The 26225-nt window shown below is 43.7% G+C and overlaps 1 protein-coding gene across 1 annotated transcript in view; it reads left to right on the top strand.

Annotated features, from left to right (window-relative positions):
• LOC122076870 (galacturonokinase) overlaps positions 1-6323 on the top strand; it is a 39446-nt gene extending 33123 nt beyond the window's left edge. The window contains exon 15 of the mRNA XM_042642474.1: positions 5810-6323. Within this exon, the coding sequence (XP_042498408.1) occupies positions 5810-6054 (245 nt within the window). The 3' untranslated portion in view covers positions 6055-6323. The remainder of the gene's footprint in view (positions 1-5809) is intronic.
• Positions 6324-26225: the final 19902 nt, after the last annotated feature.

The raw sequence follows: 26225 nt of genomic DNA, 5'->3' as shown, positions 1-26225 counted from the left end.
TTTTATTTTATTCACTTTGTTGATTTGTTTTTCAGATGAATATCTTGCCTTGTTATATTTTTTAGTATTTATTTAGCATATAAGTAGAATTATGTAATTTTTAATAATCTGTTTGTGCCAAATAAAATGGTTATATAAAAAAGAACAGTAGCGCGCTTTGTTCACCAAGGCGATTAGGCAGTACCTCAAACGCCTTTCTGCCTTGATAACTATTCTATCAGGCCAACAGTAACTAAGGGCTTCTTTCAAGATGGAGGAAGAAAAAGGGCAGCTGAAAAAAAGATGGTCGAGATCTTCAATCCCATTCCAACAGAGACATCAAGCCGGAGGGACATTGATGTGGCGATAAAGCAGGAAGGATTGGGTGGGGAGACAATTGGAGAGAGCTCTCGAAGCAGTGAATCTGTGCCGAGGAATGTAGCCTTTGAACCAAACAACTTACGCCAAAGGGCGAGAGGGTTGTGAGAGCAAACTAGACCCAAGCTAAGGAGGAGCTAAAGATGCCTAAGGGCTAGGGGGACCAAATGACTAAGTCACCTCCTCCACAGTGACCATGGGTGGGGGGAAGGAGGACCATATATCTAGGAGGGGGAGGAGGGATTCAGGGGCTATCAAGACTCATTAGAGATGACGGAGGCCATAGAGGAATCTCTATCCAACCCGAAAGAGTATACAGTTCTGGAACCATTAAGAGCACAACACCAGAAGGTTGCAAGTTATCTAGCCAAGGGGAGGTTGAGAGACCAATCCCCAATAGAGATCAGATTGTTATAAGGGCTGAAGGACTCAAGGAAAGGATAGAACGCCATACCCAGAAGCATCGGGTTGGGAGGAAACAATCCAGAGTGAGTCTCTGCGGAGAAGTGTGGTGTAGACCCAAGAAACCCAAATGCTTTTATGCTTGGAAATCAACTTCCAGATGAGCTTAAGGGTGCCCACAAAGTTAACATCTCTGATTTGATGCAAAATAGGCCCCCTTCGCTCTTAGGACGGTACACCAAAGACCATTTGATGGGATTGAGGAATCTAGAGGAGTCAACCCCTTTTCAAAGAAAAGTGCACCATAAGGATTCAATAGCCTTTATAGTGCACTGGGAGATTTTAAAGATACCAAACCACTAGATGTAACAAGATTCGAGGATAAATCTGATGAGCTCCAACTGGCCCGCATAAGAGAAGAGCTTTCCTTTCCGGAGCTAGAGCTGTTTGTGGATGAGATCAAGCATAGGAGTGCAGTAGTGGGCTGTGAGCCAAGCAAAGATAAGGGGGAGGCCATCTCCTTGATATCACTGGTTTCTCCCTTGGCTCTCTCCCCGTCAAATACTTTGGCCTCACTCTCATTCTTGCCAAGCTTTCGGGCCATCACTGCACCCTAATCCTCGACCTCTTGCGGAAGAGACTTCAACTTTGGAAGATCAAGTTGTTATCCTACCCGGGTTGTCTTGAGCTCTCCAGATCTGTGCTCCAATCCACGTACCTTTATTGGTCTGAGATCTTTTTTCTCCCTCCCCCAACCATCAAAGCTATCGAGTCTCTCATCAGTTTTTTTCTTTGGAATGGATCCGATTCCACCAGGTTCCTCCGCCCCTCCAGATAGAGTTCTGTCTGCCTCCCTAAAGCTGAGGGAGGTCTTGGCCTCAAGCGCATTAAAGACATGAATGCGGCTGGCATCCTCAAGCTGATCTGGAATATTACCTCTAAAAAGAACAGCATCCAGGTCTCCTGGGTCTACTTCTACCTCCTGAAATCCAATTCCATTTGGTCCACGGTTATGGGCCAAGACTCCTTCTGGGTCTGGCGAGGCATCCTCCACCTAAGACCCTTGGCGTTAGAGGCTATCTCCTATTCCATTGGGAACGAAGCTTCTACTTCTCTTTGGTTGGGCCCCTGGCACCCTTCGGAAGTCCTTCATCTTCTTAGTCCCAGAACTGTTTACTCCTTAGGTTTGGATAGGATGGCTTGTGTCTCCTTCGTCCTCCTTAATGATGGATGGGCCCCCTCTCCCCTTCCCCCTTCTCTAAACAGCATCTGGAGCTCTCTTCCCACTCTTCCCCCCAGCTATAGAGTGAGGGAGGATTCCATTCTTTGGAATCTTTCTCTTACCAAGAGGTTCAGCTTCTCCTCTGCCTGGAACTTTGTTAGGACTAAAAGCCATCATGCCCTTTAGTGCAAAGTCCTCTGGTTCAAAGGCCACATTCCTCGCCACAACTTCACAGCCTGACGGGCTCTCACCAATTGCCTCCCTTTGTAGTCTTTCCTCATCCACCGCCAAATTCAGGTCCCCCACGCCTACTACCTTTGCTGGAGAGAAACTGAGGATATTGATCATCTTTTTTTCTCCTGCACTTTCTCCTCCACCATTTGGAAGAAAGTTCTTTCTCAATGTTGGCCCTCTAGTAGAAGAGTTCTCCCTCTTAGTAGGGAATGACTTTGGATCGATATGACCTTTCATGGCCCCACCATATGTAATACCGTCAATAAGCTCGCCTTTTGTGCCACCATCAACCACCTTTGGATGGAGAGGAACCTTTGTAGATGGACATTCAACTCCCGCACTTTTGAAAGGATTTGGAAGGCCATCTTATTTGAGGTCTCCACCAAAATTGCTACTCTCCCCTCCGCATGGTCCCTGACTCCCCTAGAAATAAGCTTATTATTGATTCCTGGAGTCTCCCATCTTCCATTCTCCACCCGTCCTCCCCTTGGGGGATTGTATCCATTAGTGGTTGTCTCCTTTTTTTATCGGGCTTGTTCCTTTGGCTGGTCGTGTGCCCTCCCCCCCCCCTTTCCCCTTATATATTTTTTTCTTCTTTATTTTATTCATAAAAAAAGGGGGGGGGGAGGCCTAGGTATTTGATAGAAAGGGAGCCAAGAGAGAAACCTGAGAGCTCCAAGAGAGTGTTTTTCAGCATCGACCTAGATATATGCGTTTTGGGGGGTGATCCATGGACATGTGCATTTATTATCAGATTTTCCCTAAAATAAAAAATAGTGAAAATTTGGGAATTTTGTATTTTTCTTACCTTGAATGTACTATTCTTATGCGAGTAATTCATATGTGTTTTGTCTTGCATGTACCTATTTACTCCCATATTTTCAGAATTTTTGGGGGAAATTTTGGATTTTTTTGGAATTGTAATTAATTTGAGAAATATAATATTAAAAAAAGGGAAAAGGTTGGGAATGCCGCCGATATCAAGTATGCTTGCACTCATTGTGTCTATCTCTCTCTTCCCTTTTTTTGAAATGACCCTCATATCCTTCCTGAATGATACTCCATCATGTGATGCTATTGGTGTTATCTGCTAGCATACTTGATATCGGCGGCATACCTATCCCTCTCCCTTAAAAAAATTATTAAATTAATAAATGAAGTATTCAATATTCAGTCACATTTGTTAGTTATGGTTTAATATTTGAGAGAGAGAGAGAGAGAGAGAGAGAGAGAGCAACCCAATGTATGAGGCTCCCGCTACTGCAGGTGCTGGGAGGGGCAAATGTACGCAGCCTTACCCCCTGCTTTGCAGTAGAGGCTGTTTCCAAGTTTTGAACCTGTGACCATAACATTTGTTAGTTATGGTTTAATATGCTTGTACTTAATATGCTTGAAATTAATTAGGGTGCCTGATATTAACTATAATGGTTGGCAGGAAGGGTTCTGGGAGCAAGCATGTGATGCATTTACATTGTAATTGAATCCTCTTGATCATGATATTACCTAGTGATCAGACATCAATATTTCTTGGTTATTTATGGTGTGTTATGCTTAAAAACAGACTTTTCTATGTATCCTAATGGTATCCGCGTGTATCGAAAGCATATCTTAATTTTTCATGCATATCCTAATACTTATCTGATACATCTATTAAGATAAGCTTTCCAATACTCTTTCCAATACCGTTAATTTGAACCTTGTAGAGGGTAGAATAATCAATAAACGATGGAACGGGTTTTGCAATCATCCAAAGTGGATAAGATTGTTTGTATGCTGCATGCCTCAAAACACTGTTATCTTGGCTCAACCTCAGTTCTAACAATCCAGAGCCTGAGATTGTTATGTAGAACTAGGATTGACAAGTCAACCTAGTCCCAATGTTGCAGGATACTCTTGGAGAACATTAGATCAAATATCAGAATAGTTCAAAACAGATTAATAACAAGGATGAGATCAGATCTGAGATTAAGACTATCAATCTCAGATTATAGGGTGTCAGAAATCAGAATAAAAGTAGATAATAAGGGGACTAATGGAATGATAAATTAGGTCTACACAGGTTCTGAAAATTGCTAACAGAGTATGCAATTTTCTGGGCAGAACTGAGAAGGAAAACTGAATTTAATACCTGTAAGAACTTGAGCAGATCAATAACACTTTGTGTAGTTGAGAGAAGAAGAAGATGAGTTAAGGAAGAGGACCTCTTGTGCTTCACACCGCTGAAAGTCAATTGGATCAAAACACCAATTCCATCAGCCTTGATCAAACACAAGACAAATCTCCATGTAGAAGACAATAGCAACAACCATTAAATTTTTTATCAAAATCATCTAGGCCTTTAGGAGCCTCCTCTTCTTTATTTATAATGTTAATGGGGGAGGGAATTACAAAATAGAAGGTTCCTCAAAAAGGAAACCAAATATTCTCCTAATACAATAGCTACTAAAAACTGAAATTAGAAACTAGTTGAAAAAGGAAATTAACTACTAAGGACTTGACTCAATTAATAACTTGACTCATAAGGAAACAAATATAACTCAAATCAAGCCCAACTAGAAAGGAAACTAATGAAAATGGAAACTAACTAGTAATCCCGTACTCAATCTTAGAGCCTCCTTTTTAGACCCATAAAAGTGGTCTATTACACTCAAAACACATGGGATCAAAAGCCTAACATGTATGGAACCCAACCCTAGGCTTATTCCTAATAAAACAAGCCTATTTTGGTAATTAATCTGCATCAGATTGGGCCTGCATAGTTTTGAAAAGTAACCAGCCTAATGCAACTGCAACAACGAAAACAATCCTAAACATAAAATTATTATCTGCAAAAACTATCATGAAGAATGCACTAGTGTTCTAAAACCTGACCTGCACCTTTTTTTCTATACAGTTTATGTAATTTCTAAATCATCATTCTAAAATCAAAGGACAAATGTGTAAGGTTCCAGTTTTACAACTCAATTTCCCTTTTCCAGTTTTACAACTCAATTTCCCTTTCTCCTATTTCGAAAGAGAAATCACCCATTTCCTGCACATTTCAGATTCATGGTTCCTATAGAGCTTCTGCCAACATTTTGAACTCCAACTAGAGCCACAATATATCAATCCTATTTGAGTATAATTTTCTACCTAGAAAATGCTCTTTAGATGCAACCCTATTTACTGGGCTTCTTTTCTCTCTTCCCCCCAACCCCCCTTTTAGAAAACGGCAAATAAGATTGATGAATTAAGAAATCCAACTTTTGGTTTTCATGCCATTTCACCAAATCTTCTTGCAACCTCTAACCTCTGTTCTCCCCCCTCTCCACATTTTTTTTTTTTTGCATTTCTTTTCCTTTTTGTTAAAACTAAGTTTGGTAAAGTTTCTTGGGATGTTTATGTGTTCTTGCATTGTTTTGTTTGTTGCAGCTTCTTATACATTCTGTTCATTTAAAATTGTATCATTTAAAAGAAGTATCAGCAAATAGATCTAACGATCCAAAACTTTTTATTTATTACTGTAGTCTTTATTTTGTCAAGTGTACTATATGCCTTTGTGCATCTGCGAACTCATATTTGTTTAATTTTATTTTATGATAACATGAAATTCAGGTTGTGAGCCATTGATACATCTATATAGTATCCTTTTGGAAACACCCGGTGTGTTCGGTGCACGGTTTAGTGGTGCTGGATTTAGAGGTTGCTGTCTTGCATTTGTAGAGGCTGATAAAGCAACAGAAGCAGCCCTAACCGTGAGGAAAAAGTATCAACAACGACAACCTCTGTTGGCAAATCAGCTCGACGAGGAAACTGCTGTATTAATCTGCGAAACAGGTGACTCCGCTCATGTAATATGATTGAAATGTGTTCGTTGTATAAAGTATTCACATTCAACCCAAGTTGGTCAGCTGGCTCAAGCCAAGGCATGACAACACTGCGCCCCCAAGAGAGGAGACTCCGTGGAAGTAATCTGATCATATGTTTTATTGTTACTGATCTCCATTCATGTTCTTAAATGGGTTGTTATTATTGTAACAACTATTTGTGAGGTCACCAAATGTCGCAAATTGATCGAGCCGCCCATTACATATTTGACAATCTATGAAAACCTTTGATTCATTTAAAATCAAAGCCTCTTTTTTTTTCTTTTTCTTTTTGTTAGCCTTAAATAGCCATGAAATCTAACATCTTGAAGTTGGTTGATCATGTTTGATCACAACTAGTAGAAAGTCCAAAGGGTGCCTCTTGGAATTTTGAAATTATGTCCATATATGCATGTGTGTGTGTGTGTGTGTGTGTGTGTGTGTGTGTGTGTGTGTGTCGGGCCTGCATCACTACGTCCGCGCTTGGAAGAGCACACATTTTGGCTTTCTGTCGATCTCTCTCTCTCTCTCTCTCTCTCTCTCTCTCATAGAAACTCAAATGTAATCGACGGTGGAGATATCGTATTGAGGTGGATTTCCACCTCAATTCCTTTGACTCCTTAACTTGTAAGCTCAAGTTTGGCATTTGAGCTAACATTAGAAAGCTACAAAGAAAGCTCCCTTGGAAGTCACTATTCATCTTGAAACGAAAATCAAAGTATTGAGTCTTGCATCAAGGCATTGGAAGACCTCAACTCTTGAATCAAGGCTTGGGAGACTTCAACAAGTGGAAGACATCAATTACATTTTCTATTTTTAAGATTTCTATTGAGTTTTTATTTTCTAATGTATTTTGTGATTGGTCAATGTCACAACTTGAAATTCTAAAAGATAGTTGTAGTCTCCTAGGTAAAGGATTGTAGTCCTATATAAAGAGGACACATTTTGAGTTGGAGAGACAAGACAATTGAATCAAAGAAAATTTTCAAAGTTGCCCAAAGTTTCTTATGAACCTTGAAGAGTTCTTCTTATGAAACTAAGCTGTGTTTCACCCATCTTTGAAGAAATTGAACTTTCAATCAACCTAGAAGAGATGAGCCTTCAACCTTGAAGAGTTGAAGTCACACCCTTCAAAGATCCAACCTAGAAGAGTTGAATTTTTGAAGCCATTATTTTCAGATTCAAACTGTGTAAGTGTAGTAAATTTGCAGCCATTTTAAACCCTTTTTTCACTCAGATTCTCAACAATTTATATCTCATAAAAGTTGTAGCCTCACCTCTTATCTTTAATTCTCAATTTGAATCACCCCAATCCGATATCGTACCAGAGAGATATCTCTAAATTACTGGCAAAAGGTCATTCTTTCTGGAATTGGTTTTATCTACAAAGTCAAGTACTCTCTTGATCCTTGTATTCGGGCAATTCCGTGAGGGAGATTGCATCACATAGTCCTTGAAAATTTGAGCTCTTCTTTTTTTTTTTTGGTGAAGGAAAATTTGAGCTCTTAGAAGCTCATTAAGAGAATAAAATTTCTTAAATTTTCATAAAAAGATAAATGAGAGACTTCCCTAAAAGGCAGCATGGTCCCTACACCAACATAAGGCCCAATGGGAACACTAGTAGAACTGTAGAAGCATCAACATATGTGAAATTTTCACCTTTCATAAGGGGTGAGACCGTCATTTTGCCCCTCAATGTGTCTGACCACATGGTCACGCTATATTTTAAGCTTCTTTTTCCCAAAAGTATTCTAAAAACTAACCCATTCAACATTCCCCTTTTGATTCAAAAAAACATTCCACTAGTTTCAATAATAATAGAAAAACCCTTGCAATCCCAAAGTTTATCCTTAAGTAATTGTACGATTGGGATTAAAAAGAAGTTAAAATCCTCGTCTACTTGCCACGTCACCTTTCATGCTTCTTTAACAAAAATTTAATTATTAAAAAAAAAATTAAATAAATAAAATATATCCTTCGATGTACTCCTAAAAGTAGCACGTTGATAACTTGAAAGACAATTTTCTTTCACCGGTGACTAAATGACGTGATGGTCCAGATGTGACCGTGGTCTTAAGAATACTTGGTCCTAACTTAAAATATATCTAAAAATAGTTAAATGTGAACGTGCTTTGTAGCATGGTTTAATCGAATTTGTCAATTTATATATTTTCTTTGCAATATAAATTTTTCTTAGAAAATGTTATTGTGGTGCTTCGGATACCTTCTTCTTATCTTCCTTAAATTTTATCATAAGTTGCTCTCTTTAAATTTCATCATCTTTGTCAAATTTGTATTGACAAAGTTGTCCTTTTTTTTGTTGTCGTTGTTTGGATTCATATAACCGACCTCATTGAGTTGAGATAAGACTGAATTATTACTGTGGTCTTAATTTTTTCAATAATTAGCTGTAGATTAGATGAAAGATATCAAAACTATAAGGCTTATTTTTCTTTTCAATAAAAAAACTATATATTGATTTGATACTTTGAAAGGTGAGCAAATCTAATTGAAGTTCCATTCTGATCAAGATATGATTTTTTATTACATACAGGTGATGGGAGGGGTAGTTTGTCATCCTAATATTCCTTCAAACCGAATCTTTGAAAATTCATAAAAGGTGGTTGCATTGGTCCTCATCAGGCCATCTCCGCATGTAACTGTTTAGGGTTTCCGTATGAGAAATCCTAATAAATGTAAGGGTAAGAGAATGCTATTAGCTTGCATGATTAGTGTGCCAACACGAAAAACATTGGGAGGCCCGCGAAGACATCTTCAACATATGATACAGGTGGCAAAGAGGTTTTTTCATATCCACCTATGTCTTGGTGTAGAAACGTAAGCGGGTAGAATTTTTTTTCCCAAAATATTAAATGAGCCAGCGTATATATGGCTCTGGGCAGGGCCACCATGTGGCATTAATCCTTATCCTTTGTGGAGAACCTATTCTCTTGTAATGGATATAGCTTCCTTGCTTTAGGTAAGAGATAATATGGGACCAAACAAGCATTAAGAGAGAGATTTGTGATTCCAACTTATCTTTCAAATGTTTCTTAGGGTCTCATTTTGTCTTCCATCTAAGTGCATCACAACCGTCAATCATAGAATTATCCCGCAATATTCTTCCAATAAATATCATGAATTTATAGAGAGAAAAACTTTCTAGCCTTAATTCATGGCTTTAGTAACTGGTATTGGATCGGCCGATCTGTATTGATATTGGCCTTTGCCGATACTACTGATTTCGAGTCAATACTGTATTGGTGGATCATGAACAGATTAAAGGTAAAGAGAAAGTCAAAAAAAAAAAAAAAAATACATTTCAAGAAAAATAGGGGGTAAATCTATGCTATACAAATTGATATAGGCTAATCTAGATCAGTATTATATTAGTACCAACAGCCAACGCCGATTACTAAATCTTTGTTAGAGAGGGAAAAATCTTATTTGACTGTTAATCATTGAGATTCTTTAATTAATTTTCGGAAAGTGTTTTTTTGGGGGAGTGTGGCTCATGGGCCCTGCGCCCAGACACTGAGAAAAAATGACACATTTTAATGTATGCTTTCTCATATGCTCTCATTGGGCCACAAAAACAATTCTTCTTAACTTTTTTTTTTTCTCAATTGTTTGCCTTTTTCTATAACACTGAAAAAAAAAAAACTCTATATGTAAAAAGCCGGTGAAAAAGGAATACTAAAGCTTTTTTGGATAAAGGATGCAAATCAGAAATTTTTGTAGGCCTTTTTTGTTCCTTAGCTACACTTGGGGACCCCATTAGGCCATATTTAAGAATTGGGAGAAAGTTAGATATGCCACCGATATACAGTAAGCTAGCGGACAACATCAATAGGGGCACCGGATGAGGTATCATAAAGGAGAGATGGGGGGGGTCATTTCAAAAGGGGAAAGAGAGATATAGACCCAATGGTTACTAGCTTACGGTATACTAGCAGCATACCTAACCTTTTCCCCTAACAATTAGAATTTCCAACTTTTTAAGTCAGAACTTCAAAAAGGCTGATATGGTAAGTCATGGATTATAGATGTGAACATTGGCAGCTGAAACTAAAAAATCAAGCAATCCAAAACATTTTGGTGTGGAGTAGTTTGTAGCAAGCAATATATGTGTATCATCAATAGTCCAACTCTTCCAACCTTTCTTGCCTCAATACCTTTATATGATAAATTGATCAAACTGATTAAGGCTATCAATATAGTATACAGTTCTCGAATGGACCCGGATTTTGGTACCAATCATAATCAAGTAGGATCAGGATCAACCACAAGAGTTTAATATTAGTTAGAGTACTAGTACATACACATGAACATACATGAGAAAGCATGCCAACACAGAGCAGTAAATGGTATGAATTTTATATTTAGTTTATTCAGACCATCTCCTAGTTATCCAATAGATCATATTTGCTTCCTATTTGCTTTGTCCTTGGACCATTTCACGTGGTGGAATTATACCATTTTTGCTCCAAGGAATCTTCCCAAGTGGTATTTCTACTATTGTATACTCCTCTTTGTTGTTCTTGTTACTTTCATTAAATTGAAGTTGTCCTTAATAGTAATCAGATACTTCTATTTAGCTGGCAAGATAATAAAACCCTTTTTTTTTTTTGGTGTTATGAAGACAATAAGACTTTTGTTCCTTAATCACTTAGGGTTGTAACTCTTAAGATTGATTGCACTCACTTAGGATTTTAACTCTACGATTGATTTATTGCATAAGAAATGTGGGGTTCACACACGACCAAGTTAACATAGAGAATCATATCTAAATGTTTAATTATAAGAGATGATACGCACAAATTAGTCACCCAGTGGAGCAAGAACACGTGGCATCCAAGGGAGGGACACGTGGCGCCCAACCGAGGTGTACCCACTACGACCATGACTCCGGAGATCAAAAGAAGGAGGAAACTGGAGTCCCCCTCAACTGATGGAGGTGCGCGAGGACTCTAACTACGTGAGGAGGAGGAGATACCCGAATAGGGAATATTCCCCATGAAGGTAGGAAGACGTATCCTAATAGGACTCGCAAAGGGGACAATCCTTTAAGAAAAAACCCTAAAAGACAGAACAGGTAAGTCAATACGCTCACACCATTACTCCTAAAAACACTGTTCTGAGAGTCTCTAACTTGGGCATCGGAGGACTAATCCTGGAGCCACCTCTGGGCCTCTGCCTTCTGTGCTTGTGCAGGATCGCGCTCAACCTCATACAAATTCTCAGTAGGAATAGATTGGCACCGTCTGTGGTAACGATAGAGTAATGGTGGGGAAAACCTACAATCGTAAGAAAACAAGAGCAGCGCCGAGCATAAATATGAATGAGGGAGAACCTTCAGAATCTCTCCCCCCCTCAATGGATGTCGTTGAAGAACGGAAAAACAACGACTGAGAAGGTTCTACGAGGGACCAATGCTCGATCGGACATTCGGTGCTTAGAGACAGTAATCCTCCACCCCCTCCTAGGGCACAGAAATATGTGACTAAGGAGCAGTTCAACGCCCTTCAGGAGAAGTACGACCGAATGGTCGAGACAATGAAGGAGGTCTCCAAGTCCATCTCTCATAAGCCCAATGGAGCAGCGAGAGGCTCCCATGTCCAGCCAGAGCGAGTTCAAGACGAAGCCGAAGTAGCTTAGGGTCAATAAGATCCAGCCGGAATCCTCGAAACTGAGCGAAAAGGGAAAGCCTTGCACCTAAAGAAAGGATGCGGCGTGCCACAGGAGCCAGGCATGAACAACCACGTCAAGGAGACGGTCAAAGGCATGAAGACCTAGGGTTGAAGCAAATGATCCTAGACTTGAATGACGAAATCCATAAGGTAGCAGAAAACCAGACAGGCACTCACGAGTTGGACCTCACTAATGACACGATTTTAGCTGATGAGGTCATGAGGGATCCGCTCCCAGTGGGGTTTCGTCTGCCCTAGTACGACACGTACGATGGGTCTGGGGACCCCATCGATCATCTAGAAGGCTTTAAGGTTGCGATGCAATTCCATCGGGTCTCAAAAAACATCATGTGTCATGCCTTGCCTTTAACGTTCAGAAGAGCGGCAAGGCTATGGTACAACCACCTACCGATGAAGTCAATTCACAGCTTCAATGCCTTGAGTTACTTCTTTGTGAAGGGATTCTCCTGCAGCCAACCGCTTCAAAAGACCACACTGAACCTGACTCATGTCAAGCAGTATGAAGGGGAGTCACTGCGAAATTACATGAAGCGCTTCCAACAAGAGAAGATCACGATCAGAGGTTTGGACCCAAAGGAAGAGTTTATGGCCTTGTTGGGAGGCATCAAAGACAAAGAGCTAAAAAGGTCTCTGGCGAAGCATACACAAGGAACCTAGCTGAGTTGAGGGGTCAGTGCGATAAGTACATCCAGATGGAGGAAGCCCTTCAGGCTGACAAAGAAGCTGAAGGGAAGGTGGGGAGGAAAAGGACCTCAAGAGGTGATGATAAGCCTTCCGAGAGTAAGAGACGAAAGTTCGAGCGTGACCAGGCACCCAGTCCGCCGAAGAAGTTTGAAAAGTATGCACCCCTATACCGGAGGAGGACGAACATGTTAATGCAGATAAAAGACTCTCCGGACACCAAATCCATGAAGTGGCCTGGGAAGATGGGACGACATCCCGAGAGACATAATATGGATAAATATTGCTACTTTCACAGGGACCACAACCACGACATTGAAGATTGCGGGCACCTGAAGGGAGAAATAGAAAGAATGATCCAAAGAGGATACCTAGGCCGATTTGTAGATCATAAAAAGGAAGACACCTAAGACGGCAATGACCTAAGGGACAATCATCAAAGGGACAACAGTGGCCACCATGAAAGAAGGAGGCCAGCCCGTCGCCCGAGGAACGGTAAAGAGATCGGACACCCAAGGAAGCTGACCGTCACCCCTAGGATGATCATAAAAGCCCAACCAGGGTCATAGCCACTATCAGCGGAGGCTTGGCCACTGGAGAAAGTTCCATCTTGGCCAGGAAAGCAAAGCCCTATGTGAGAAGCGTACATGTGGCCGAATGGTCAAACAAGAAGGCAAAGACGGGGACGGTTATCTCCTTCTCGGATGATCTAGAGGGGGTATAGATGCATCATAACGACGCCTTGGTAATCACCATGACCCTAGCTGAATGCAGAGTAAAAAGGATCTTGGTGGATAACGGTAGTTCAGCTGACATCCTGTTTCTCAAAGCTTTCCTAAAGATGGGCTTGGACAAAGAAAAGTTGAAGAGGGTTGAACACCTGTTGCAAGGGTTCTCGGGTGCCCCGATCATGGTAGAAGGATCAGTCGAATTACTAGTAAGTGCCAGCACAAGGGACCGCCAGGAAACAGTTATGATAAACTTCCTGGTAGTAAACATTACTTCGACGTACAATGCCATCCCGGGAAGAGTCGGCTTAAACCTGCTAAAAGTTATCATCTCTACACCACACGTCAAGATGAAGTTTCCACCAAAAATGGGGTCGACGAATGCCGAGGTGATCAAGAAGCTTCCCAAAAGTGCTATGCCATAACCTTACGGGGAAAAGAAAAGGCAAGCAAGGCGCTTCTGATAGAAGATCTACGTGATGACACCAACTATCAAAGGGGGGAACCAGCTGAGGAGCTAATCTAAGTCGACGTCGAAGAAGGGGATAATACTCGCCAATTCCAAGTTGGGGCCTTAATGCTAAGGCAACAACGAGAAAAGGTCATCTCATTCCTCTGAGGTAATTCTGACATCTTCACCTAGTCAGCCTCGGACATGCCTGGAATAGCCCTAGAGGTAATAGAGCATCATCTGAGCATCGACCTGGCCATAGTTATCAATTCGGCCGAATAATTCGTGAATTATTCGGCCGAACCGAATTTTTTCGAATTTTATCAAAAATTCAGACCGAATCCGAATTAAAAATAAAATTCTTTAAAATTCCTGACTTTTTCCAAAATGAATATAAATCGCGAATAATTCGGAACGAATCCGAATTAAACCGAATTATTCGGTCCATTTAAACATTATTTTAAAAAAAATACCAAAAATAAAAAATAAAAAAATAAAAAAACAAATTTTTTTTAAAAAAAAAACCCCAATAAGATTTTTTGACCGAATCCTTAAATTAATCGTCCGAATTATTCCGAATAATTCTCCGTCCGAATAATTCCCGAATCCGAATTTGCTAACTATGGACCCGGCTAAGAAGTCGGTACAGCAGAAGAAGAGGAATTTCACCCCTAGAGGCAGCAGAAGATAGATGAAGAGGTAGAGAAATTGCTAAAGGCCAAGTTCATCCACGAAATTCGATACCCTGAATGGATATCCAATGTGGTGATGGTCCCGAAGGCAAAAGGAAAATGGAGGATATGCATCGACTTCACAGATTTAAATAATGCATACCCAAAGGACAGCTAGACCTGCTCATCGATGCCACTTCAGAACACGAGACGTTGAGCTTTATGGATGCATACTCAGGGTACAATCAGATCAAGATGTGTGAGGCCGATGTCCCGAAGACGTCCTTTGTGACCGAAGGGGGCTGTATTTCCATAAAGTGATGCCCTTCGGGCTCAAAAACACAGGCACCACCTACCAAGGTTTAGTGAACAAGATCTTCAAAGAGATGATCGGCAAGACCATGGAAGTGTACGTGAATGACATGCTTATGAAAAGCCTAAAGGCAAAACACCATATCCAAGACTTAGAGCAGGCATTCCAAGTACTAAGGTAATACTGCATGAAGCTGAACCCAACAAAGTGTGAATTCGGAGTGGCATCGAGAAAGTTCCTCGACTTCATCATCTTAGAAAGGGGGATCGAAGCCAACTCGATGAAAATATAAGCCATCTGAGATATGAAGTCCCCAAAGAATGTGAACCAAGTCCAAGATCTGACAGGTAGAGTCACTGCCCTGGGACGGTTCATGTCTCGGTTAGCTGACAAGTGCCCTTCTTTCTTCAAAACCTTGAAGGGATCCAAAAAGTTCAAGTGGATGGAGGAGTGCGAGAATTCCTTTGAGCAGCCAAAGGAGTACTTAGCCACACCCCCGCTACTGATGAAGCCAAACACTGGAGATACCTTATAGTTATACCTAGTTGTATCGGTAGTGGTGGTAAGTGCGGTACTATTAAAGGAAGAAGGAAGACAATAACGGCCAATATACTATGTTAGCCAAACCTTGTTGGATGCAAAAACGAGATACATAAAGATGGAGAAGGTGGCATACGCCCTTGTGATAGCGGTAAGAAAGCTAAGTTCTTATTTTCAATCACACACGATATGTGTGCTCACCGACTAACCCCTAAAGAAGATACTACAGAAGCCGAACATATCCAACCGATTGGTAAACTGGGCCATAGAGTTGGGAGAATTTGACATCCAATATAAACTGAGGACCGTGATAAAAGCACAGGCCCTAGTGGACTTCATAACCTAGACAACACTCTCGGAAGAACCCCAAGAGATTATCGAGGCTCAGGCGGCAAAGACTTGGACATTATCTGTGGATGTGCGGGGATCATACTAATCAATCCCAAAGGATTCAAGATCGAATATGCCCTGCGGTTCGACTTTAGTGGCTCCAATAATGAAGCTGAATACGAAGCACTGATAGTCGAAATTAATCAGGCGTGAACTTTGATGGTATAAGAGTTGGTGATGCACAGTGACTCGTAGCTCGTGGTGCGATAAGTGAATAGAGACTATGAAGCAAAGGAATAAAGGATGGCCGAATACCTAAAGACAGTGTGAGAGAAAGTGGCAGCCTTCAAAGAGTTTGAGGTAAAGCAAGTGTCGCAAGTGGAGAATGCTAGTGCAGATGCATTGTCACAAATGGCCACCTCTGACTTCATGGACCTCGAATGTTTGGTATATTTCAAAGTGTTACCTCAACCAAGCACCAAAAGTGCCCAAGTGGTGTTACCCGTTAGTGAGAACGGCCCTAGCTGGATGGATCCCAAAATCAAGTACTTGAAGGAAAGAGTGCTCCCTGAGGATCTGGAAAAGGTGAGGAAGGTACGTATGAGGTCAGCACGGTTCCTGTTGAAGGATGAGACGTTGTACAAGATAGAGTTCACCGCACTATACTTGAAGTGCTTGGACCCTATCGATGCCGAATATGCTTTTTGAGAGGTGCACGAAGGGATATGTGGCCACCAAATGGGAGCCCAAGCCTTGGCCCACAAAGTGCTGAGGCAGGGCCTATTATGGTCAACCATGAGGAAGAACGCGGAGGAGTTCGTCAGGAAATGCATAAAGTGTCAAATGTTCACCCCATCCCGCTACAACATGCCATCGAGCTTTCTGCCCTGTCAAGCCCGATACCATTTGCCATGTGGGGAATGAACATCCTGGCCCGTTCCCTCTAGCCACAACGTAAAGAAAGTTTGTTGTGGTGACGGTAGACTACTTCCCAAAGTGGGTAAAAGCTGAAGCACTGGCTACTATATCAGAAAAGAATATAAGGGACTTCTTTGAGAGGGCGATGGTCTATCGATTCGAGATCCCCCCGGTGATAGTAATGGACAATAGGACTCAATTCGCTAACCTAACTTTTGGTATGTTCTGTGAGGCCCTCGACATTGACAGAAGAAAAATGTTAGTTGGTTATCTATTAACCAACGGATTGACAGAGGTAACCAATTGTACCTTTCTCCAAGGAATAAAGAAAAGACTGGATTATGCCAAGGGATTATAGGCAGATGAGCTGCAAAGCATCCTTTGGGTCTATCGCACAACTGAAAGATTAGCTACTAGAGAAACACCCTTCAATTTAACCTAGAACACCCAAGTTGTGCTCCTAGTTGAGGTAGGATCCATGACCCATCGAGTTCAGTACTACAATGAAGAAGAAAACGACAAAGCACTTTGAGCTAATCTTGACCTTCTGAATGAAGTACGAGAAGCCTCGCAGGAAAGGATCATAGCTTACTAGCAGAAGGTTGCGAGGCATTACAATTCCAAGGTCCGAAGGAACGAGTTCAGAATGAGTGATCTCGTCTTAAGAAGGGTGGAGGTATCGGACCCAAAGCATCAAGGAAAATTGGCTCCAAATTGGGAAGGGCCTTACAGAGTCACCAGGATAATACGACCAGGCTTCTATCACCTGGAGACTATAGGGGGAGAAAGGGTACCCCGATCATGGAACTTGAAGAACTTGAGGAAATTTTATTAGTAGCTGTAGCGTGCACATTTACACATTTACTTAGTCATTTTCAATTCTAGTTATTTTTCACTTTCTAGGCACTCTCAATTTGTAGTGTTCCATCCCCAAGCATTTTAGAGGATTTTTTATATACGAGCTGGTTTTCGATAATCGATTCCGGGTAGTAGTTATGATTAGAAAGAGCATCCTTCGGTTGGCGGCTCAGGCCAGGGCCAAACAGACATGATCGAAGGTTGTTCCCTCGGTTGGGTGCTCAGGCAAGGCCTAGTAGACCTGACCAAAGGTCTCTTTTTTTGTTAGGAGGATTGAGTTGACCTGATCGAAGTTCTCTGTATCAATTGCATCTCCCAACCTTTAGACATGAAGAAAGAATCTTCGGATAGGCCGAAGTGTATATTATATATGGGGAAATTTTGGCATAAGAGCCTCGGTCTTCATCCCTACCTATGGGCCAAAGACCCCCTGGAAGCCCGTCGGATTTAAGACAAGGTGTTGGGAATGCAAGAAAGAGAAATAGAGCGAAGACGAAGATAATATAGCAAGTAGTATAGAAAGTAGAAAAATTCACAAGTTCATTCATAAAAAGGGGCCCGAAGGTTAAGGTTACAAAAAAGGCCTGAAGGTCAATGTTATAAAAAAAAGAAAGAAAAAATACGGGGCCGAAGGCCAATGAGCTATATAATTAGGCCCGAAGGCCGAAAAGAAAATGAAAGAAGGGCTTCAGGGAGCATTTATCAGAAGGGTGGCCTCGCCCTCGATAGGATTGGGGACATCTCGGTCGAAGTCACCACACCCAGGAGTCGGAGGGACCTCACGTTCCATCTAGACCTCCTCTTCCTTGCTGCTACTCTCTTCGTGGTCCACTACTTCGGTGGCCATTGGTGTAGCACCGATACCCTCTTCCTTGAAGATGAGACCACTCCCCTCGAAAGATATCTCAAGATGATGCTCGAGGATCCAGTCTAGAATGTTGGTAGCACCCATGATAAACTCAGGGGCAATGGCGCGCTTGACCACCTGCCGAAACTCCTCAGAAGCCTTGTATCGTTCAATGGCTCGAGCTTCGGCCTCTTGCAGCTTCACGGTTGTTTGTGCCTCTAGCTCCGTAAGCTTTCGATCGCACTCCTGCTGAGTACGAAGGATGTCAGTCTCCAAATGCTCCACCTTCTCCATGAGAAGGTACACTCATTGTCAAGGGTCTACTTCTCGTGCTCAACCTCCTTAAGGTCTCAAGCCAAGGCCTCGGCTCGAATTGTCAACTGGCCCACCTAGTTCTGGGCTTGAATAAGACACCAACAGTTAGAAAAGAAAAGTTGTAGGAAAAAAAACCAAGAGAATTAAAAGCCGAGGGCCGAAGATTATCGCCGCCATGAAGACACAAACACTACTGACTATGGCTGAGGTCCCCTGGCTTTGAGCCTTGACAGTGTCTCCCCGGAGATTACCATTCTGTACTAACTCTTGGGCTACTAGCCCGATAGAGAGGGAGTCGTCCTCATTGGTGGACCACCAAGGGACAAAACCAACCTCGGCCTAGGCCTGGCTCGTTCTCGGGCTTCGAAAGTCAGGACCAGGAGAAACAACATGAGGAGGGGAGACAGTGCGACCAAGGGCGGCAAGCGCCTGGATAGCCTCAGAGGTGAGGTCCCCCACTTGGGCCTTCTTCTTTAGGGGAGCCTCAGAGGTGGAAGCTCCCCTTTTCTTCTCCTTCTTCTTTTGCTTTTGTTGGGCCTCTCGCACCCAAGCCTCCCTCAGCTGGGCTTGCCTCTCGATCATAGCTTCCCTAGCTTCTACCCTAGAGAGTAGCACTACAATGAAGAGAATGAAGATTAGTACGCGAAAAGGGTATTCCAAAACAAAAACAATTTTGGGCAAACCTAGGACTCACACGTGCTAAGCTCAAATCAGAATAGAAAGGCGTCCAACTGAAGGCTACTAGACTCGATAGGCGGATGGTGGAGCTTATCCTTGGCCATGACAATGACTCTGCATCTGTCCTGAAGAAAGCAGGCACAGAGTTCACGTCTTTCAAATCGGGGATGTCCCAGATATTACCTAGGGGAAACCCCTCGGGCACCCTCACAAAGAAGTACTTTAACTTTCAACCATGAATTGAGGTCGGGTATCGATTCAGTAGTCGGAGATCCTTCCTAGGGCTAAAGTAATACCAGCCCGAATCCCCCTTATTAGAACCGAGGGACAAGCAGTTAAGGAAGAGAGGAAAGGAGAGGGGTCTCCCAATCCAAGAAAAGAAGATGATAAAACTGAGGACCTGTCACCACCCATTCGGGGTCAGCTGGGCAGGACAGATACCATAGTGCCGAAACACTTGGCAAAAGGATGAAGGGAAAGCCGAAGCCCGGCCCTAAAGGCATCCCTATAGAAGCATAGTTGTCACACCCCGTTCACACTGAACCAGAGCGGTGACCGAGTTAACACCGGTTAACCCAAACCTGCCAGGATCATCAGATACTGTATTCCACCACAGCATACGCACAACTAATATAAGTTCATCAGATCAGCGAAAGACTAAGTTTTACCTGTGAATAAATCCCATATACTTGATACCCGAATTGTGATACAATAATTATATACATGTGGGCCCGAAGGCATGATAATTACATAATAAAAGTACAATTTATATATCAAGTATATNTAGAGTTGAAGATCACTCTCCCGGCACCGGAATGGGAAGACCAAGCTTCGGCGCCGCTGAAATCCCCCTTTTCTTCCTCTTCCTTCTCTTCCTTTCTTCTTCCCTTTCTTTTCTCTCTCCTCTTTGCTTTTCTCACCAACGTACGAGGGTAATAAATGGAAAGAAAAGAAAATCATAAAGCCTTATATACCATTCCTAATTAAGTGAATAGTGCACTTGGATGGGTCACTCAGGTGGGTGCACCCACCTGTCCTACCCACCTGAGAGCCAAGACTTGGGATTTTGACCGGGTTCGGACCTCGACGCGAACCCCACCCCAGACATACGATGTAGCATACGTATATATCTTAAAATACGGATATAATACCTGTTTTATCCGTACATAGCCTTATGGTAGGTGCACGTACACGGTCTGGGCACTCCCGTCTCTTCTGGCACTGGCTCGGACTTGTCGGGTCAGCCGGTGTTTAAGGTCACCCGTGCCATCATAGCCCATAAGGAACCCGCTCTAATTTCCTCTGGCTCGGTTCCTGTATGGTTAAACCAGTTCAATCGTGAAATCAGACCGGGTTTAAGAAGCGGGGTATTACACTTCATAACCTAGACAACACTCTCGGAAGAACCCCAAGAGATTATCGAGGCTCAGGCGGCAAAGACTTAGACATTATATGTGGATGTGCGGGGATCATACTAATCAATCCCAAAGGATTCAAGATCGAATATGCCCTGCGGTTCGACTTTAGTGGCTCCAATAATGAAGCTGAATATGAAGCACTGATAGTCGAAATTAATCAGGCGTGAACTTTGATGGTATAAGAGTTGGTGATGCATAGTGACTCGTAGCTCGTGGTGCGATAAGTGAATAGAGACTATGAAGCAAAGGAATAAAGGATGGCCGAATACCTAAAGACAGTGTGAGAGAATGTGGCAGCCTTCAAGGAGTTTGAGGTAAAGCAAGTGTCGCAGGTGGAGAATGCTAGTGCAGATGCATTGTCACAAATGGCCACCTCTGACTTCATGGACCTCGAATGTTTGGTATATTTCAAAGTGTTACCTCAACCAAGCACCAAAAGTGCCCAAGTGGTGTTACCCATTAGTGAGAACAGCCCTAGCTAGATGGATCCCATAATCAAGTACTTGAAGGAAGGAGTGCTCCTTGAGGATCGGGACAAGGTGAGGAAGGTACGTATGAGGTCAGCACGGTTCCTGTTGAAGGATGAGACGTTGTACAAGATAGGGTTCACCGCACTATACTTGAAGTGCTTGGACCCTGTCGATGCCGAATATGCTCTTTGAGAGGTGCACGAAGGGATATGTGGCCAACAAATGGGAGTCCAAGCCTTGGCCCACAAAGTGCTGAGGCAGAGCCTATTCTGGTCAACCATGAGGAAGGACGCGGAGGAGTTCGTCAGGAAATGCATAAAGTGTCAAATGTTCACCCCATCCCCCTACAACATGCCATCGAGCTTTCTGCCCTGTCAAGCCCGATACCATTTATCATGTGGGGAATGAACATCCTAGGCCCGTTCCCTCTAGCCACGAGGTAAAGAAAGTTTGTTGTGGTGATGGTAGACTACTTCCCAAAGTGGGTAGAAGCTGAAGCACTGGCTACTATATTAGAAAAGAATATAAGGGACTTCTTTGAGAGGGCGATGGTCTATCGATTCAGGATCCCCCCGGTGATAGTAATGGACAGTAGGACTCAATTCGCTAACCTAACTTTTGGTATGTTCTGTGAGGCCCTGGACATTGACAGAAGAAAAATTTCAGTTGGTTATCTATTGACCAACAGATTGACAGAGGTAACCAATTGTACCTTGCTCCAAGGAATAAAGAAAATACTGGATTATGCCAAGGGATTATAGGCAGATGAGCTGCAAAGCATCCTTTAGGTCTATCGCACAACTGAAAGATTAGCTACTGGAGAAACACCCTTCAATTTAACCTACAACACCCAAGCTGTGCTCCTAGTTGAGGTAGGATCCATGACCCATCGAGTTCAGTACTACGATGAAGAAGAAAACGACAAAGCACTTCGAGCTAATCTTGACCTTCTGAATGAAGTACGAGAAGCCTCACAGGAAAGGATCGTAGCTTACCAGCAGAAGGTTGTGAGGCATTACAATTCCAAGGTCCGAAGGAACGAGTTCAGAATGAGCGATCCCGTCTTAAGAAGGGCGGAGGTATCGGACCCGAAGCATCAAGGAAAATTGGCTCCAAATTGGGAAGGGCCTTACAAAGTCACCAGGATAATACGACCAGACTTCTATCACCTGGAGACTATAGGGGAGAAAGGGTACCCCGATCATGGAACTTGAAGAACTTGAGGAAATTTTATTAGTAGCCGTAGCGTGCACATTTACACATTTACTTAGTCATTTTCAATTCTAGTTATTTTTCGCTTTCTAGGCACTCTCAATTTGTAGTGCTCCATCCCCAAGCATTTTAGAGGATTTTTTATATACGAGCTGGTTTTCGATAATCGATTCTGGGTAGTAGTTATGATTAAAAAGAGCATCCTTCGGTCGGCGGCTCAAGCCAGGGCCAAGCAGACAAGATCGAAGGTTGTTCCCTCGGTTGGGTGCTCAGGCAAGGCCGAGTAGACCTAACCAAAGGTCTCTTTTTTTGTTAGGAGGATCGAGTTGACTAGATCGAAGTTCTCTGTATCGATTGCATCTCCCAACCTTTAGACATGAAGAAAGAATCTTCGGATAGGCCGAAGTGCATATTATACATGGGGAAAATTTGGCATAAGAGCCTCGGTCTTCATCCCTACCTATGGGCCAAAGACCCCCTAGAAGCCCGTCGGATTTAAGACAAGGTGTTGGGAATGCAAAAAAGAGAAATAGAGTGAAGACGAAGATAATACAGACAATAGTACAGAAAGTAGAAAAATTCACAAGTTCATTCATAAAAAGGGGCCCGAAGGTTAAGGTTACAAAAAAGGCCTGAAGGTCAACGTTATAAAAAAAGAAAGAAAAAATACGGGGCCGAAGGCCAATGAGCTACATAATTAGGCCCGAAGGCCAAAAAGAAAATGAAAGAAGGGCTTCAGGGAGCATCTGTCAGAAGGGTGGCCTCACCCTCGATAGGATTGGGGACATCTCGGTCGAAGTCACCACGCCCAGGAGTCGGAGGGACCTCACGTTCCATCTAGACCTCCTCTTCCTTGCTGCTACTCTCTTCGTGGTCCACTACTTCGGTGGCCGTTGGTGCAGCACCGATGCCCTCTTCCTTGAAGATGAGACCGCTCCCCTCGAAAGATATCTCAGGATGATGCTCGAGGATCCAGTCTAGAATGTTGGTAGCACCCATGATAAACTCAGGGGCAATGGCGCGCTTGACCACCTGCCGAAACTCCTCAGAAGCCTTGTATCTTTCAATGGCTCGAGCTTCGGCCTCTTGCAGCTTCGCGGTTGTTTGTGCCTCTAGCTCCGTAAGCTTTCGATCGCACTCCTATTGAGTACGAAGGATGTCGGTCTCCAGATGCTCCACCTTCTCCATGAGAAGGTACGCTCATTGTCAAGGGTCGACTTCTCGTGCTCAACCTCCTTAAGGTCTCGAGCCAAGGCCTCGGCTCGAATTGTCAACTGGCCCACCTAGTTTTGGGCTTGAATAAGACACCAACAGTTAGAAAAGAAAAGTTGTAGGAAAAAAAAAAACCAGGAGAATTAAAAGTCGAGGGCCGAAGATTATCGCCGCCATGAAGACACAAACACTGTTGACTATGGCTGAGGTCCCCTGGCTCTGAGCCTCGACAGTCTCCCCAGAGATTACCATTCTGTACTAACTCTTGGGCTACTAGCCCGATAGAGAGGGAGTCGTCCTCATTGATGGACCACCGAGGGACAAAACCAACCTCAGCCTAGGCCTGGCTCGTTCTCGGGCTTTGGAAGTCAGGACCAGGAGAAACAACATGAGGAGGGGAGACAGTGCGACCAGGGGCGGCAAGCACCTGGATAGCCTCAGAGGTGAGGTCCCCCACTTGGGCCTTCTTCTTTAGGGGAGCCTCAGAGGTGGAAGCTCCCCTTTTCTTCTCCTTCTTCTTTTGCTTTTGCTGGGCCTCTCGTACCCAAGCCTCCCTTAGCTGGGCTTGCCTCTCGGTCATAGCTTTCCTAGCTCTGCCCTAGAGAGTAGCACTGCAATGAAGAGAATGAAGATTAGTATGCGAAAAGGGTATTCCAAAACAAAAACAATTTTGGGCTCGAATCAGAATAGAAAGGCGTCCGACTGAAGGCTACTGGACTCGATAGGCGGATGGTGGAGCTTATCCTTGGCCATGACAATGACTCTGCATCTGTCCCGAAGAGAGCAGGCACAGAGTTCAAGTCTTTCAAATCGAGGATGTCCCAGATATTACCTATGGGAAACCCCTCGGGCACCCTCACGAAGAAGTACTTTAACTTTCAACCATGTATTGAGGTCGGGTATTAGTTCAGTAGTCGGAGATCCTTCCTAGGGCTAAAGTAATACCAGCCCGAATCCCCCTTACTAGAACCGAGGGACAAGCAGTTAAGGAAGAGAGGAAAGGAGAGGGGTCTCCCAATCCAAGAAAAGAAGATGATAAACTGAGGACCTGTCACCACCCATTCGGAGTCAGCTGGGCAGGACAGATACCATAGTGCCGAAACACTTGGCTAAAAAAAGGATGGAGGGAAAGCCGAAGCCCGACCCTAAAGGCATCCTTATAGAAGCATAGCTCCTCTGAGTTTCTATAACTAGCCCTATCCTAGGGCTTCGGTAACTAAAGGATAAACTTATCAGGGATACCACAAGAAGCCCAGAGCTCCACAAGCTCGGCTTCGATCATGGTCGAAATGATTTCCTTAGCCTCAACGGCTAGGGCCTTGTTGGTCTGGGCTTAGGACTCAAGAACCCCCTCCCTGATACCTTCACCACTCAGGCCACTAGCGGTAAAGGAAGAGGAGACACTTGAAGAGGTGGACTTAGAAGATGAGTCTGAGGACATCCCTCGGATATGCCTAGGACTACGTCACCTAGACACGACCCCTCGGAGGACGAGGGGCCACTACCTAAAGAACTAGACATGGACTTACTTCTGAAATCACTTTGGTCGAACAGAAGATCAGAGGAAAGTCAGGGACGAAGGACGAAGGGTCTGAGAAATGAGTAGGAGATGACAAAATGAGAGAAAGGGGCACTATTTGTAGGCAAAGGAGCGACGATACGACTCCCCATCCTCATTAATTGTAGTACATGTCATCCGTACGGGATTCCTGAAGCACACTCGAGCAAAGCACATGAGCGAAGTACCAAGCCTCAGATCCCATACCTCGGTTGGGGACTCAGGCCAACGCTAGTAGATCTGACTGAAGGTCCACACCTCGATTGGTGACTCAGGCCAAAGCCGATCAAATTTGACTGAAGGTTTATGCCTCAGTTGTAGGCCAAGGCCGAGTAGACCTGATCGAAGGTCCACACCTCGGTTGGTGGCTCAGGCCAAGGTCGAGCAGACCTGACCGAAGGTCCACACCTCGATTGGGGGCTCAATCCAAGGCCAAGTAGACCTGACTGAAGGTCTACACCTCGGTTGGTGGCCCAGGCCAAGGTCGAGCAGACCTGACTGAAGGTTCATGCCTCGGTTAGGGCTCAGGCCAAGGTCAAGCAGACCTAATCGAAAGTCCACACCTCGATTGGTGGCTCAGGCCAAGGCCGAGCAGACTTAATCGAAGGTCCACACCTCGGTTGGGGGCTCAGGCCAAGGCCGAGCAGACCTGACCGAAGGTCCACCCCTCAGTTGGTGGCTCAAGCTAAGGCAAAGTAGATATGACTGAAGGTCCATGCCTAGGTTGGGGGCTCAGGCCAAGGCGGAGCAGACTTGACTAAAGGTCTACACCTCGGTTGGTGGCCCAGGCCAAGGCCGAGCAGACCTAACCGAAGGCCCATGCCTCAGTTGGGGGCTCAGGCTAAGGTCAAGTAGACCTGACCGAAGGTCCACACCTCATTTGGGGGCCCAGGCCAAGGCCTAGCAGACCTAACCAAAGGTCCACGCCTCAGTTTAGGGCTTAGGCCAAGGCCGAGCAGACCTGACTGAAGGCCCAAACCTATGTTGGGGGCTCAGGCCAAGGCTGAGCAGACCTGACCGTAAGTCCACACCTCAGTTGGGTGGCTCAGGCCAAGGCTGAGCAGACCTGACCAAAGGTCCACACCTCTGTTGGGGACTCAGATCAAGGCCGAGCACATCTGACCGAAGGTCCAAACCACGGTTAGTTTTCTAGATCGGAATCCTTAAAAGAGACCTATGAGCTCATATGGTTGCTTGTCCCTATTTTTTCTCCTGTATCAGGAATCACTATAGGGGTACTGGTTGTTGTGTGGT

The sequence above is a fragment of the Macadamia integrifolia genome, chromosome 4 (genome assembly GCF_013358625.1).
Source record: "Macadamia integrifolia cultivar HAES 741 chromosome 4, SCU_Mint_v3, whole genome shotgun sequence".
In the NCBI taxonomy this organism is placed as follows: Eukaryota; Viridiplantae; Streptophyta; class Magnoliopsida; order Proteales; family Proteaceae; genus Macadamia; species Macadamia integrifolia.
Note: the sequence above shows the minus strand (reverse complement) of the source record. Positions and strands in the feature narration are given on the sequence as shown.